This window comes from Martes martes (assembly GCF_963455335.1).
Source record: "Martes martes genome assembly, chromosome: 16".
Classification (NCBI taxonomy): domain Eukaryota; kingdom Metazoa; phylum Chordata; class Mammalia; order Carnivora; family Mustelidae; genus Martes; species Martes martes.
The window spans coordinates 49506218-49523279 of NC_137904.1; the positions used below are offsets into that span (position 1 = coordinate 49506218).

Genomic DNA, 17062 nt, shown 5'->3' on the forward strand with positions numbered 1-17062 from the left:
CTGAGATGGAAGATGGGAGAGGGGAGGAGTGAAATTGGTCTCGGTTCAAATACCACAGACTTTGACCTTTCAGTCTGAATTTTCATAGATTTTATTGAATGGTTGTTTTCTTCGTTTACTGTTTCCCCTCAGGGACCATTTCCAGAGCTTTGAATGGTTGTTTTTTTAAAATAATTTTTACCAATTTCACTGAGGAGCAGGGCCAGAGCGCGCCTTGTACTGTGAGGCTAGGAGTCAATCTCTTGTATTTTGTTTTTTTGAACTAGTGGTCATGTCTCCTTGAAGTATGACTCAGAAAAGCATTTCCTACATTATGGTCCCTGACCACTCTTCATAAGAAACCCTTAACATGCTTCTTAGCGTATCAACTTTCAGATGATGCCTGTATGATACAGGAAGCCAAGAGAATTGATTTTCCCTGCTTATTTTCCTTAAAAAATGAGTTCCCTACATGTGGAGGTACTCTAGAAGGGAAAATTTGTGTATGGCTACAGAGTTGGTGAAGGAAAATAGTAGTAACTAAAAGAATTTTCTTTTTAAAGATTTTATTCCTTTTTTCAACTTTTTTTTTTTTTTAAAGATTTTCACCTATTTATTTGACAGAGAGAGAGAACAGATGAACAGGAGGAAGGGCAAAGGGGGAGGAAGAAGCAGACTCAGTGCTGAGCAGGGAGCCCAACTCTCGGCTTCATCCCGAGATCATAACCTGACCTGAAGACAGCCGCTTAACCAACTGAACCACCCAGGCGCCCCTTCAAGATTTTATTCTTAAATAATTCTCTACAGCGCTATGGGGCTTGAACCTACAACCCTAAGATCATTGTTGCGTGCTCTACACACTGAGTCAAGGAAATTTTGACTTGAGGGCACAGTAGTATAGTTGATTGAATCTTTTCAAGTTGGCTTGGAGGTGTTACAGTTAATTCTTGATTTCTTTGATCTGACTTACACATCAGAATCAGCAGACTTCTTCCTCAGTTTTGCTGTCATCTTAAATTAGTTTCTTTTGATTCCTTTTTTTTTTTTATTTTTTTTCCTTTCCAGGGGCCACTCAATAGTGAGTCTTCCAACCAGAGCTTGTGCAGCGTGGGGTCCTTGAGTGATAAAGAAGTAGAGGTAAGAGGCCACATCCACTGTGAGACTTGACATATTCCCACACTTTCAGTCTGGGTTGAAAGATGGCACTGCATAACTCCAGGACACACCGATTTAGGACTTGTCTGTGCCTTTTATCTCCTTATTATTTTGTACATACTCTCTGATTTTCATAATGTGAAAATTTTAACAAAATACTAATTGTGATGTATATGGTATTTAACAGACTCCTGAGAAAAAACAGAATGACCAGCGAAACCGGAAAAGAAAAGCTGAACCATATGAAACTAGCCAAGGTAGTAATAATTTCACACCAATAAAAATACTAAATTCTTATGTACTTAGAATTTTCTGACTCACAGTAAATAATTAGTTCAGATACAGGGATTCCTAACAAAGGAGATTTGTGTACCTTAAGGGAATACCAGGCTGTTTATTATAGACTTGCCATTTGATACACACCTGACAAAAGTGTCAGTTCCCTGGGGACTCTCGTTTTCCCTGTTGTAAGTTAACGATCTTCTCACCACAGCTTTTTCTTCAGACTAAGCATGTGTTATACAGAAAAGAGGTTACATTGGCATTTTAACCATATCTTGCATTAGCTCAGCGATTTGTTAATAATAGGTAACCAGAAATGGTTTTATTTACATGACTATCCTTTCTCCCTCCTCTTCTTCTCTGGCAATTATTTAGTTGAACATTGGCACCCAGTGGGATAAATCTCTAAATATTGATGGTTATGATGCCAAATGTCCTTATATACTTAAGGAGTGAGTAAATGGTTGCTTCGTCCACCTACCCCCTCTGAGGAATGGAAGTCACAGACTTTTTTGCATTTTTCTTGTTTTTTAGCTACAAATTATTTTTTACTTTTGAGGGGAATATTCTCCCAAAGTGACACGGTCACAAAGTTTTTTTGTGACACAGAATAAACCCTCCAGTTCTTAGGAGTTTGTTTTGAATTCTTTGTTCTCTTAATTGAAGGCATGGACGTAAATTAGTTCTGTTTTGATTCACAGTTGTGGCATAGGTTTTGTTAGTATGTTATAAAAGAAAGATGAGCAAATCTTAAAGGAAAGCAATCTCAGAAAAAGTCTTCTTTTCACTGCTTATTAAGTCTTTTATTAGATGAGGAAATTGTCTCTGTTCTTACAGTACGGGTAATTTGGCTTGTTAAAAGTAAAGCCAACACTTGAACTGATGATAACGTATGCAGTTACTGAATACATAGTACCTTTTAGTGAATGATGGTTTACATATGTTATTGGAAAAACTATACTTACTTTGGTTTCATTTTCAGGGAAAGGCACTCCTAGGGGACATAAAATTAGTGATTACTTTGAGGTAAGTTAAATTTTTGGAAAAAAAATCTATAGTGATTTTTAAAAAACTAAATCCTTGCGTTCATTTAAGGCTTTAGAAAGCAATATTTTGCCTTTACTGTGCTCTCCTCCCCTTCCTCCCCATCTTCATCAATCTGATGTTGCCCCATCTCTCTCTGTTAAGAGGAAACTACTACTGACTTCCTAAATTTAAATTTTTTTATGATGTGTCTTGTCTGTGATGATATAAAAATTCACAAATGAGGTGATTTTTCTCTTGGCCAGACTAGGTTTCGGGTCTTACAAAGATTGAAGTGGAGTGACTTGGACTCTTCTTTTGTCCTCTTCCCTTTAGTTCAGTGGGTCACATAGCGAGCTTACCGACCCATCATCGTTAGTGGTTCCTAAAGAAGACACTAACATCCACTATACCGCTGTATTCCTGCTTTCGGGTATTTTGAGACAAGAAGGGAAAACATTCTTCTCCGATGTCCTTTCAAAACCATGTGTACCTTCAGCCTTCTAGCCATGTTTTCTTTTATATCTTGTACATTTCTGTGGGAGCTCCTTCTTAAAACTTACTGAAAAGATAGCAAAATTTGACTTACATGGCATTTTCTCTTTAGCATAAGATGTATTGACTTATTAAAGGGGCCGTATAATTAAGACCTGTTTGTGTGTTAATCTTTTACTCTCCTTATCTGAAGCATAGTACTGTTTTGAATTATTCATATCCATTTCTCCCTGTTGGCCAGTTTGCTGGGGGAAGCGGGCCAGGAACCAGCCCTGGCAGAAGTGTTCCACCAGTTGCACGATCCTCACCGCAACATTCCTTATCCAATCCCTTACCGGTAAGCATTCACCTGGAGAAATGTGACACCTGTTGTAGGAGACGAGAAGCCCAGGACACTCAAGCAGTTTCTCTTCCATTAATTACCCAAGGGGAATGAGGCATTAAGGAGAAACATTCATAGTATTACCTGTGAACCACTTAGATTCAAGTCTGTATCCGTAAATTTGTATTTTACAAGAGCTAACCCTGTTTCTCAGTGTAAGTTACCTCTAAGCCTACAGCTCAGGGTCCTGTCGAGGAAATAATTGCCAGTTCAAATATTAGGTTTTTATCTTTGCCAAGCTTACATGTTCCTATAAATGAATTCTGTTTAAAAAAAAAAAAAATGTTTGGTCAGCTCCTGGCACTTGATTGATTTTCAAGGCTTTCTCCGTGATGTGGTGGAGAAGCTAATGTTACACAAATTTGAGATAGGTTTGTTTCCTTTTTTTTTTTTTTTTAAAGATTTTTTAATTTTTAAATAATCTCTGTACCCAGAGTGGGGCTTGAAGTTACAACACTGAGATCAGGAGTCGCAGGCTCTACCTGAGCCTGAGCCAACCAGCCCCCCATGCCACCCCATTTTCCTTCCACTAAGTGAGAATTGAAAGCCCTAAAAAACATTTTAGCCAAGTTAGTGGTTCTCAGCTGGGGATAGTTTTGCCTCTCAGGGGACATGGGGCAATGTTGGAGTAATTTTTGATCACAACTAGAGGGTCAGAGGAGGGAGCTGTGGGCATCTAGTAGGCGGAGGCCAGAAATGCTGGTCAGCATCTTACAAGGGACACAACAGACCCCACAACACAGTTACCTGCTCCAGATGTCACTGGCCCCAAAATGGTGACTCCCTGAGCTAGCTAGTGAATATAGGATTTTGTGTTAATTTACTTGAAAGTCTTGGGATAATTTGTTGAGACAATACAAGATCTTTGTACTCAAGAGTATGTTCTGGCTGCTGATGCCTCAGGTGTTGCTTTGGGATCTTAGGGAAGAGGGCTCTCCCTGAAATCAGTTTTTGTGCTAGGTCTCTTTTTAGGAACGTTGTTTGACTCTGCTGCCTCAGCAGAGCTGGGCCGTAGTGCTCCTTCCGTAAGTGATTGGGTCTGCTACATTAAAGTGGTGAGAATGCACTTCTTCCCTTCTTCTGTCCCAGAAAGTCATGCATTCATTAGGGTGACTACAGTTATTAAAGCACTTAGAAAAAGGTATTCACCTCAAGAATTTGGCTATTATTTTGTCATCCTTGTCATATTTAAACATGTTAGAAATATTTGATACGTAGAACTGTTTGGTTAGGTTGAGGGTTTTTAGATAACTGTCGAGGAGGCTTGTGTCTTTATTTTTCCTTAATATTTATTTATTTATACAATTAAAAAAAATATTTTAAGTGATTTGTACACCCAGTGTGGGGCTCAAGCTTACAACCCCAGAAATCAAGAGTTGCATTCTCCACTGGCTGAGCCAGCCAGGTGCCCCTATTTTTCTTAACTTTTAAACCAATGAAAGTGTTTAAAATATCTCAACACAAGAAAGAAATATTACCAACTCCCTCTCCTGTTATGCTTCCTGCCTGTTATTAGCCCCCTCCCTGCCATTGTGGACAGGCACTATCCTGACGTCTAACAGCATAGATGTGGTTTTTTTTCCTGTTTTCGTACTTTGTATGAAAGGAGTCATACAGTATGTAATCTTATGTCTGGCTTCTTTCATTCAGCATTCTTCTGTGATATGCATCCGTATTGTTTTATGTTGTTGTAGACCATTCACTGTCATTGGTGTGTGGTATAATTTTTAATATTTTTATTTAATAACATTTTAATTTTTAACTATATGGTTAATCTCTTCCCCATCTTCTTCCACTAATGTTAATCCCACGAGAGCAGAGACTTGGCTTTGCTGTTTATTGCTGTTTCCGTTTCTCAGTACTTACTATATCAAGGTATAATTTTCTTTTTTACTATTTCCTTGACTTGACATGAAAAGATAATAATATCTTGTTCAGTTTTCAATCTCCAACACCCAAAACATTGCTTGGCACAAATGGTAGATGTTCAGAACTGTTGAAAGGAAGAATCAGTGGATAAAGAATTACTTTAGCTTTTTTTTACCCTAAGTGGTTCTTTTGTATTTTTTTTTGAAAACAAAGAAGGACCTAAAACTTAAGTCTTTTAATGCAGGAGTTTGGTAACCTATACCCCACAGCTCACAAGCTAAGAGTGACTTTTAGATTTTTAAAGAGTTGTAGAGACAAAGAAAAATATATCACAGACATGATATATGGCCTAAAAAGCCTGAGATATTTGGCCCTTCACAAGAAGACATTTCCAGGAAATCATTATAGAGTTAACTCCATGTAATTGTTACTTCGGTCAAGAAGTAGAATATTTCCAGTACCCTAGAAACCTGTGTGCTCTTCTATGATTATAACTCTCTCCCTCTCTACCCTGGAAACAACTGCTTTCTAATTTTTGTGATTATAATGATCCATTTCTTAAAATTTGACCGTGTACGCATCCCTGAACAAAATAGTTTCATTTTGTCATTAAGTTCGTTTGTTAATCTTGGCATTTAATCACAGTGTTTACATTTTCTGTATTCTGATGTTGGGCTGTTTGCTCTAGCAATTACTAAGAGAAGTGTATTCATATCTCTCATGGTTGTGGGAGTTGTTTGTTTCTTCCTGTATTTATGTTTTTGCTTGATGCATTATTAAAGTGACTCTCTATCTCTTGCAATGCTTTTCACTCTAAATGCATTATATCTGATATTCAGTATATCCAAATTACTGTATGATATACGTATTTCCATTTTTATACTGTCAGCTTTTCATTATTATGTTTTCAGTATACCTGAAAAATACATAGTTGAATTTTTGGTTTATTCAGTCTAAAGTATTTTTTTAACTTTAGTATTTATTTTATTTGCATTTAATTATCATTATATTGGGTTTAAATATACCATCATTTAATGTGTTCTCTACTTATCCTGCATGTTCTCTGTTCCTTTTTCTTTCATTTCTTGCTTTTATTTGGGTTGGGTGTTTTGGGGGAGCAGTGGAAATCATTTTATATCTTCATCCTCCACTAGTAGCTAGGTTCTGTTCCCTGTTTCTCTTAGAAATTGCCACATGTATCTTCAGTTTGCCCAGGTTTGATGTTAATAGTATCTTTATCCTCCTCTCAAAGAAAGGATGAGGTCAGAACATTAACTCCATTTACTTGCTGCTAACTTGGTGTTGGGTGGTATATATTTGCATTTTGTTTTTATTTTAGCCTCATACAACATTATTATTTTATGCTATCAGTGTTCATTTACCTCTTTCTTTGTATTTCTTTCCTTTTTGCATCTTACACACCTTCGACCTAGGGTCACTTTCCCTCTACTTGAAGTACTCCTTTAGTATTCTTTTATATGTATCTGCTGGGGACTTAACTCTCTAGGTTTTTCTTTGCTTAAATAACTTTATTTTGCTTTTATTCCTGAAAGATATTTTTGCTGGGTATATTAGTTTGGCTTTTTTTTTTCTCTTAACAACTGAATGTACTATTACCATCTTCTGGCTCCCGTTGTTACTATTGAAAAAACAATATTCCTTTACTTCTTATTTCTATGAAAGTATCTGAGTTTTCCCCCTCTGGCTGCTTTAAAAATCCCTCTCTGTGGTGCTCTGTAGTTTCACTATGATGCGTCCTTTTACTTCTCTTGCTTGTGATTTGTTGGGCTGCTTTGTTGGGTCTTATACCAGTTCTGGATAATTATTAGCCATTGTCTCTTCAAATATTATTTCTGCCCTGTTCTCTTTTTCTTCTTCCTATAAAATTCCAATTAAGTGTGTATTAGACCATCTCACCTCATCACCATGCCTTTAACTTGTTTTTTCTATTTTCTTTTTATTTCCATAGGCTCCATTCTGTATAGTTTCTTGTCTTTCAGTTCCCAGATCTCTGTTTTGTTGATTCTGGTTTGCTTTTAATTCCACTAAATTCTTAATTTTTGTTATTTGATGTTCCCTGCTGATATTTTCAAGCTTGTCTTCTCTTACTACTTTTTTGTAATCTAGTAGACTTTGTTTTATAATCTGTTTGATAATTCTGGCATTCGAAGTTTTTTGTTTTTTTTTTTAAAGATTTTATTTATTTATTTATTTATTTGTTTGTTTGTTTATCAGAGAGAGAGAGTACACACAAGCAGGCAGAGAGGCAGGCAGAGGCAGCGAGAGAAGCAGGCTCCCCGCTGAGCAAGGAGCCCCATGCGGGACTCGATCCCAGGACCCCGGGATCATGACCTGAGCCGAAGGCAGCGGCTTAACCAACTGAGCCACTCAGGCGTCCCTGGCATTCGAAGTTTTTATAAACCTGTTTGTTGTCTCTTTTATGGATCTGTTTGTTCTTCCTAGCTGTTGCTCCTTGCTTTATTTCTTTTGTGCTTCTTATTTTTTTTTTTTGACTGCGTGCTGCTCATTGTTTCTGAAAAATTGTTTGTGAAATTTCTTTGAGATCTAAGACAAAGATGTGTTCCTCCAGGGAAACTTTTTATTTGCTTCTTCCAAGTGCCTAGAGATCTCACCCGTCCAGTACTCCTTTCAACTACTGAATTGGTGGCGTACATTTTGTTTGTTTGATTTTGTTTGTTTGTTTCATCCCCCCATTCAGTATTGATCTGGATTGTGTTAACATTTCTCAAGGGAGCTCCTGCCTCCTGCATTGCCAAGGCGACTTCCTTGTAGTTCCCTGAGGGTGGGAGGAAGTTTTTCTTCTGGTTTACATTTTCCCTGAGAGTCTAACCCTTGGGAAGCCCTGGAAGCTTGAAGTGCGAAGGGTTTCCTGTTGAACCCCGTGCCCCCAGTGGATTTTGTTTGGCCTGTGATTATCTGCTTGGCACCATGTGTCCTGGAAACGGAAATTTAAGATCTGCAAGTACCCTTAGGGCAAATCTGACTTTGGTGCTTCATTTATGTGTCTTGTCTTCCTAATTTTCCTTAGATTTTGCCCTAGCAGATCCCTACTATTTTATCAGCTCTTCAGTGCTCTTAATCTTTTTTTCTATTTTTATGATTATTTTCTAAGGGAAGTTTAGTTCAAATATCCTAGCCTGCTTACTTCCGGAAGTACTCAAAAATCTTTCAGCCCTTGGCAAATATTTACTGAGTATTTACATAACAGAATAACTAATTTTAGTATTGCAACTTCAGAGATACAGTCTCCCAAGTAGTACAGATACTGTTGTGATTGGGTATCAGGAGCACTTTGGAGCCTGAATTTAAATAATTGCGTTTGATTTGGGTAGGAGTTTTGGTCTCAAGGAGGTGGATTCTGCTTACAGACTAAAAAACTAAATTCCTTTGTCGGAATCATTTTGGTTAGTTTATTTTACTTTTTTCTTTTTCTTTTTTATTTGACAGAAGGATCACAAGTAGGCAAAAAAGAGAGGGGGAAGCAGGCTCCCTGCCTAGCAGAGAGCCCAATGTGGGGCTCGATCCCAAAACCCTGAGATCATGACCTGAGCCGAAGGCAGAGGCTTAACCCACTGAGCCACCCAGGCGCCCCTTACTTTTATTTTCTAAAATGAAAATGTTAAGTGGTTTTTCCTATGAAGGGGTACATGCTGACTATGAATGAAAGTCCAACTCAGAAGTGGTAAAATAGAAAGTCTCCTCCAGAAAAACTATTATTAAGAAGGAGTTTAGTGGGCATAGCGTATCCATGTATGTTCATATAGTAGATTTCGTCATTTCTTTGTTTGTTTATTTAACCAATATCCCGTAAGCATTTTTGTGTCCTATAAACAGTGCTGTAATGAATGTTCTTAAATTTTTTTTTTTAAATTTATTTACTTATTTGACAGAGATCACAAGTAGGCAGAAAGGCAGGCAGAGAGAGGGAGGGGGAAGCAGGCTCCCCGCTGAGCAGAGAGCCCGATGTGGGGCTCCATCCCAGGACCCTGAGATCATGACCCGAGCCAAAGGCAGAGACCCAACCCACTGAGCCACCCAGGTGCCCCATGTAATGAATGTTTTTCTATATATATCTGTACTTAGACATTTCTTTTCCTTTGGATAAATTTCCAAACTATAATTTCCTAGTCAGAGTATATGCTTACTTTAAAACGTCATCATGTAATTGCTAGCAGATTATCAGCAGTTGGTAGGTCCCAGTTTCTGCATACCCTCCTCTAATATTAAAGTTTAACATTGTAGTCTTTGTCAGTGAGACGACTGCCTTGTTTTACCTTGCATTTCTTCATTAGTGTTCTTGAAAATCTTTTCTTAAGTTAGTGGCCTTTGGGTTTCTCTTAATACTTATTTAGGCTCTTTGCCATTTATTTATTGGAGTATTTGTTTTTTTCTTCCTAATGAGTGGGAACACATTATTTTTTAAGATTGTTAACTCATTGTTATTTATATGGTAAACATTTTTGCCTGTTTGTAATTTTATCTCATAATAGTATGTTGACTTTTGCCATTCGGGTACAAAAAAATTGGAGTCAAATTTATCAGTGTTTTTCCTTTATGTCTTACTGGTTTTGTGTTATTCTAAGATGTTCGTATATGGTTTGTATTTTTAATGTCATGTTTAAAAAGTCCTTCACCATTAGAATGTCATAAAAGTATTTGTTTATATTTTCTTGTAATTTTTATGTATAAGGACGCAATCTACTTTTCCCTTTCTTCTAATACTGAAATATCCTACCATCTTGTTAATAAGTTCCCACTAATCTGAAATACATTTTAATCGCAAATTGTATTTCCGTGTTAGAGGGGTGTGTTTCTGTGCCACGATTAGTTGGTCTGCTCATGTACCAGTATTATACCAATATAGTTGTTGTTTTGTAGTATGTTTTAATAACTGTAGTCAAGTTTCCCTGCTGTTCTTTATCAAAATTTATGTGGCTGATCTTGATTATTTCTCCAAGTGAACCTCAGAATTAATGTGTGAAATTCAACAAAAACAATCCCCCCAAAGAAAGTAAGAGTTAACCTCTCTGTTCACTGTACCACCATTACACTCTCTTGCCAAAAAGAAAAACAAAAGTAAACAAAAAGCCTTAAGCATTGGTTTTTAGAAAAATTGACATCTGTAAAATTTGAATGCAGGAGCATAGTGTCACTGTGTAGGTCATGTTTTATGTCTGTCAGGGAAGCTATGGTTTTTCTTTATATGTAACCCCCATATTTCTTAAGTTTATTTCTTAACTTACTTCTTTTTTATAGATTTTTTTAATAATTTGAACCTGTTTTTTCTTCCATTGCGTATTCTGATAATAAGAAATCATTTGTATATGGGGTAGCTATTGATTTTTGTATGTTTTATATTCAGTCATCTTGCCAAACTCTTATTTATTGTTTTTCAGTTGATTTGCTTAGTTTCCTTTGTGAATAGTTATATCATCCAAAAATGACACTTTTCAATTTTTAATATTTTCCAGTGTTTATTCCTCATTCTCCCCCCCCAACCCCGTCACATTGGCTAACACTTCTATAGTAATGTTGAGATGATTGTGGTATTAATCCCCTGTCTAGTTTTCCTAACTTTGATGAATGTGTCTCTGGTATGGCACCATTAATTTATGTTGATTTCTAAAAAAATACTCTGTTGTATTACAGATGGATACTTCCTGTGGTTTTTGTTTTTGTTTTTGTTTTTTAAGAGTTGCTCGATAGTGTGCAAATCTTTTTTGGCATCTAAAGGGAAGAATCTTGATTCCCCTTCCCCCACCATTAATGTAATGAATTATATCAGTAGATCTGCTTATTATGAACCATTTTTACATTTCTGGAATAAACCATACATAATTGTGTTATATTATTCTTTGAATGTTCAGTGGAACTTGTTTTGCTTTTTTTTTTTTTGATTTTTGCATCTTAGTATGGTGAGGATAGAATTTAGAGTGAAATAAAGGCTGCCTGTAAATTAGGGGACAAATGTCTTAATCTTCATTTACCTACAGTATAGAAATAACATTTCTTTTGTAGGTTTGAGGCTATTTTGAAGTTGATTTGTTGAACTCTACGAAGTAAACTGCAAATGCAATTACACAAATACAGAAAAATTAAAATGCAATTTTGCAGAATTTGAGTAAAATATTAACTCAGACTTAGATAGGTTATAATCCAGTGATACTATCATTATGCTCTCCACATTTGTTTTCAGAAAAGGTGTTTTTCAAAAATACTCTTACTTTCAATAACTGTGTTTTTATTTATTGTATGTTTTGGCAGCTTCAGGTTTTCTTTTTCATGTAATTTGGGTGTTTTCTTTAATGTTTTCCAGCGGCGAGTAGAACAGCCCCTCTACGGCTTAGATGGCAGTGCTGCGAAGGAGGTGTCAGAAGAGCAGTCCGCTCTGCCCACCCTGATGTCAGTGATGCTGGCAAAGCCTCGGCTTGACACAGAGCAGCTGGCACAGAGGGGAGCTGGCCTCTGCTTCACTTTCGTTTCAGTGAGTACCGGGGCTGCCTTGATGGCAGATCCTTGTTGCCCTGGAGCTCTTTGATGAAGTTTGAGTAATTATTTTGGTGAAGAGATGATGACATTTCTGACTATGTGACTTCTAAAGGTAGTGTGATTGTACTCAGTCTCTCTTGGTACAAGGGACTGGGAGAGACTGCTTTCTTAAAGTTTGAGCGCCTCAGGGGTGCCTGGGTCGCTCAGTCGGTTTTGGCTCAGGTCATGATCTCAGGGTGGAGGGATCGAGCCCCATGTTGGGCTTTGCACTCAGCACTGAGTCTGCTTGTCCCTCTTCTCCCCTGCTTATGGGCTCCCACTCTCTCAGACAAATAAATAACAATCTTTTTTTTTTTTTCTTTTTAAAGAAGCAAATAAACCTTTAAAAAAAAAAAAAAGGCCTGAGCACATTAAGGGAAAGAAAATATGGTTTTAGGTTGACAGGGAAGTAAAAAAGGTACCGATCAAATTCCATTGTAGCCAAAGTATGTGTTTAATTACAAAAAAAAGTCTCTGGGGCACCTGGTGGCTCAGCTGGTTGGGCGACTGCCTTCGACTCAAGTCGTGATCCTGGAGTCCTGGTGGGATCAAATCCCGCGTGGGGCTCCCAGCTCTGCGGGAAGTCTGCTTCTTCCTCTGTCCTCTCCTTCTCATGCTCTCTCTCTCTCAAATAAGTAAATAAAGTCTTGAAAAAAAAATCTCCAAACTCTAGGCATCAGTTATTTGAAGCGGTCTTGAAGGTCGGTAAAATTTGAGCACGGAAGCAGGCATTCTGTAGCATGTTCGCCAGTCACTTCCCCTCTGTGGTATTTGGGTGACCCATATGCTTGCCTTTCCTTACCTCTTCACCGTTACTTTCTCCAGGAATATTTGCTTACCCGTTGGTTTGCTTTCATCTTGCTCCTTTCTCTCTTCTTGAAGAACCAAGAATTTGAGTATTACGAAAATTTGACCCCATCAGTATTTACCAAATTATAATGCAGTTTGACTCAAAAGCTGTAATTTTTTTTTCTTTTTTTTTCTTTTTTGGCTTCTGTGCTGACCATGGATGGTATAAAGCAAAAGAAAGCCTCATTGCCCTATTCTTCCATTTTTAGGGGCCTCTTTCAGAGTTGACATCAGCACTGATCCAAACATCTTTCTCTTCTGCTGGTTCATTTTCTCCACTTATAACCTAAATTTCCTCTTTATTTGCTTTGTGGATTCTGAGTCATTAATCCACATGCAGTTGTATATTCAAAAAGGCTATGAGAACGGTGGATGCCTTAAGGAAAGGAAATAAAAATTATGAAATAGTTAGAGAGGGAATCATGCACTATTTGGAATACTTTCTTACAGTTATTGCTTTTCCTCAAGAAAGAAATACTACAACTTTTAAACTTACAGAATTTTAAATTTTATTTTATTTATTATTATTATTTTTTAAAGATTTTATTTTTTTATTTGTCAGAGAGAGGGAGAGCAAGAAATAGAGCAGGGCCAGGCAGAGGGAGAAGCAGGCTCTCTGCTGAGCAGGGAGCCCGATGTGGGACTTTATCCCAGGACCCTGAGTTCATGACCTGAGCTAAAGGCAGACGCTTAACCGAATGAGCCACCCAGGTGTCCCCAGAATTTTTTAATTATCAAAAGAACAGAGAGACTTCTTGTGTGAAGGCAGTATAATTTTATCTGTGGGTGGCAAAAGAAACACAACATAAAATGGGAAAACTGACCATTATAATCCTATGCGTGGGCCTGACAGCATTATGCTGTAGTTTGTATGAGAATGTCATGGTTCTCTATAGTATTGTTCTAGAGAATACGCCTGTCTGTGTGTTATATATAAATTACATTGTGTGTTTACTGTTCACTATTAAATCTTCATCTTAGATCTAACTTGCTCAGGCAAAACCTTGCATAATCAGAGGTTGGTTTGTCCTTATGTTCTTCTATTGCCTTAAAAACGACCTCCATTTCCCTTGAGGGGAGTTCCCTTTGTTCACTGCACAAATACGTACTGAATGCCCACTGTGTGACAGGCATATAGTTAAGTACACAGGAGGGGCGCCTGGGTGGCTCAGTCAGTTACGTGTCTGCCTTCGGCTCAGGTCATGATCTTGGGATCCTGGGATTGAACCTCACATGGGGTTCCCTGCCCAGCGAGGAGTCTGGTTCTGCTTCTGCCCTTCCCCACCACTTTTGTTCTCTCACTTCCTCTCTCTCAAATAAATAAATAGCATCTTCAGAAAAAAAAAAGTGCACAGGATATTAATCAGCAAAACTCAGTCCTCTGATGTGAGCGAGCCTTCCATAAAAGGTATGGACGGGCATGCAGGCTTGGGATGGGTGCACACGGATAACCACCTGCTCGGTCCTATCAGCTAGTACACTCAGACTGTCGGAGGAGGTGCAGATGCTACACCCAGATTGTTCTCATGGAGAAGAGAGATGGCAGAAAAGAGTAAGAAAATGATCATGTCCAAAGAAGGAACAGGGAAATGTATGAAAAGCAAAGGCCTAAATGATTGGGTACTTTTCGGAATCTCTTTGCTTCTCTGTAGTTCCAACCAGAATATAAGCTTAGTAATAACAGAGAAAGAAGAAAGCAAAAGAGTTAACATTAATGTATAAGAAATGCTTTGAATCAATAAAGATAAGCAGTTTCCAAAAAAATAGGCAAAAGCTATGAGCGGACAGTTTCACAGAGGGGGAAGAAGACAGATGACTAGTAACATGAAAAATGCTTAACTTCAACCATGGAGAAATGCAAAATATAACAAGGTAATTCTTTTGACCTGTCAGAGTGTCAGGTGTGGATAAGTTTGACAGTTCTCACTGTAGGTTATAGTTTAGCCACACATGGAAGTTTTATACTGACTGTGAGTTGGCATAGTCACTTCAGACAAGCTGGTAATGTATCTGAGTGTTAAATTTACGTATCCTGGGGCCCAGAAACTGCATTCCCATAAAAGTATACAAAGATGTTCATTATATTGTTTATAATTGCAAAAATTGGAAGTATTTTCCCTTTACCAGTGTTTCAGAGGAGCTTGGAACAAGAGTATCTGTGACCTTGGCACTGCTAACCAGGGAGATCATTCTCAGAACTTAACTGTCCCACCTGGTTCAAAAGCCATAGTTGATGACTCCCTTCTCCAAGCACATGCTCTCCTCTTGGCTTCCATCCTTTTGGTTCTTCCTCATTTCCCAGACCACTAAATAGTGGAGTGCCCTAGGGCTCAGTCTTCAGACTCCTCTACCTTTATTCTCTATATAATCTCACTTAGTTCCTTCGCTTTAGTTATCACCCATATGCAGAACATCTCCAAGTTTGTATCTCCAGCCCAGAGCCCTGCCCTGAATTCCAAACCTATGTAGTCAGTTGTCATTAGTCTTCTATTCATGTCTTTTTTTTTTTCCCTAAGATTTTAGTTACTCATTTGGCAGAGAGAGGGTGGGCGCAAAAGCAAGGGAAGCAGCAGTCAGAGGGAGAGGGAGAGGTGGGCTCCCCGCTGGACAGAGCCCAACGTGGGGCTCGATCCCAGGACCCTGTGATCATGACCTGAGCTGAAGGCAGCCGCTTAACTGATGATCCACCTAGCTTTATGTCTAATAAGCATATCAAATCTAATATGTCCAAAACTGAGTTCTTCATTTTGTCTCCCTGCTCCAAACCCATTTCTTCCATATCCTACCACATCTCGGTGACTGTCAACTCTCCTTCTAGCTGTTTAAAAACTGTGGAGTCATTCTGGTCTCTTCTCTTTATTTTTTATCCCAATTACAAATCCATCAGCAAATCTTACTGTTAAGAATATGTTCAGAATCCTACTGCTTCTACCCCCTTCTCTACCACTTGAACTAAACCATGTTCTCCCACTGAAATTATGGTACTAGCCTCCCAGCTGGATTCTTTTCTCCAACCTTTGTTTCCTTTTAATCTGTTTTCAGCAGATGAGAGTGATGCAGTCATGCCTGCTCAAAAGTGCTGAAAATGGCACATTAAAGCCTTGCGTGGGCTGTTTCTCCCTGTTGTGCCGTCTCTTACCGCCCTCTCCCTTCCCTACTGGATTCCATCTACACTGGCTGCCTTGCCTCCTCAGATGCTACCTGGCATGTTCTCACCCCAGGGCCTTTGCACTTGGTGTTGCCTGTGCCTTAACATTCTTCTCCCACATAGTAAGTAACCATGCCCTGTGCCCTCAGGTCTCTAGTCTCTGCTTCAGTTTACCCTGTTAGAGAGGCATACCCTAACTACACTGTAGAAAAGAGCAACTCCTCCCTGCCCACCCCGCCTAGTATCTAGGTTCTGTGTCCTACCTTTTCTCCTTAGTCTTCTCTCCAGCTGACCTGCTATAATTTACTTCTTCGTCTGACTCCTCTCCTCCTTCTACTAAAATGTAAACTCCATCAGGTGGGACTTTGCTTTGTTCACTTTTGTATCTCTAGTGCCAGAACAGGGTCTATTCTAACAGACACTGGAGGCAGTTCTGTTGCATGAATTGATAAAGGCATCCTTCATATAGGTCTAGTGGAATGCTACACGGTTGACAGAAGACATGAGATAGGTCTATATAGGTTTTTTTTTTTAAAAGGATTTTATTTATTTATTTATTTATTTATTTATTTATTTGACAGATATCACAAGTAGGCAGAGAGAGAGGAGAGAGGAGGAAGCAAGTTCCTCACTGAGCAGAGATCCCGATGCGGGCTCGATCCCAGTACCCTAGGATCATGACCTGAGCCAAAGGCAGAGGCTTTAACCCACTGAGCCACCCAGGCACCCCAGGTCTATATAGTTTTTGGTTTTTTTGTTTTTTTAAGATTCTATTTATTTAAGAGAGAGTGTGTTCCCATAAGGTGGGGGTGGGGAGGGTAAGAGATTGATGGAGAAGCAGACTCCCCACTGAGCAGGAAGCCTGATACAGGGAGTCTGATACAGGGCTTAGTCCCAGAACCTGGAGATCATGACCTAAGCGGAGGCAGGTGCTTAACCAATTGAGTCACCCAGGTGCCCCTAGGTATATATAGCTGACCCTTGAACGACATAGGGGTTGGGGCACCAACACCCCCCCATGCAGTCAAAAATCATGCACTATAATTTTTTTTTTTTTTTTTTTAGAGAGCGAGCGAGCACAGGCAGACAGAGTGGCAGGCAGAGGCAAGAGGGAGAAGCAGGCTCCCCGCCGAGCAAGGAGCCCGATGTGGGACTCGATCCCAGGACGCTGAGATCATGACCTGAGCCGAAGGCAGCTGCTTAACCAACTGAGCCACCCAGGCGTCCCTCATGCACTATAATTTTTGACTCCCTAAAACAATTGCTAATAGCCTGCTGTTGACCAGAAACCTTACTGATAACATAAACAGCTGGTCAGCACTTAATTTGTA

At 38.8% G+C, this 17062-nt stretch overlaps 1 protein-coding gene across 5 annotated transcripts in view; it reads left to right on the forward strand.

Annotated features, from left to right (window-relative positions):
• The window catches only part of TLK2 (tousled like kinase 2), a 113721-nt gene that overhangs the window by 44192 nt on the left and 52467 nt on the right, over nt 1-17062 (forward strand). For 3 of the 5 annotated variants that reach the window (XM_080826352.1, XM_080826355.1, XM_080826353.1), the window contains exons 3-7: nt 1045-1116; nt 1322-1391; nt 2399-2442; nt 3176-3271; nt 11523-11690. In XM_080826352.1, the coding sequence (XP_080682478.1) occupies nt 1045-1116; nt 1322-1391; nt 2399-2442; nt 3176-3271; nt 11523-11690 (450 nt within the window). The remainder of the gene's footprint in view (nt 1-1044; nt 1117-1321; nt 1392-2398; nt 2443-3175; nt 3272-11522; nt 11691-17062) is intronic. The other 2 variants (XM_080826354.1, XM_080826356.1) reach the window with 1 other exon arrangement.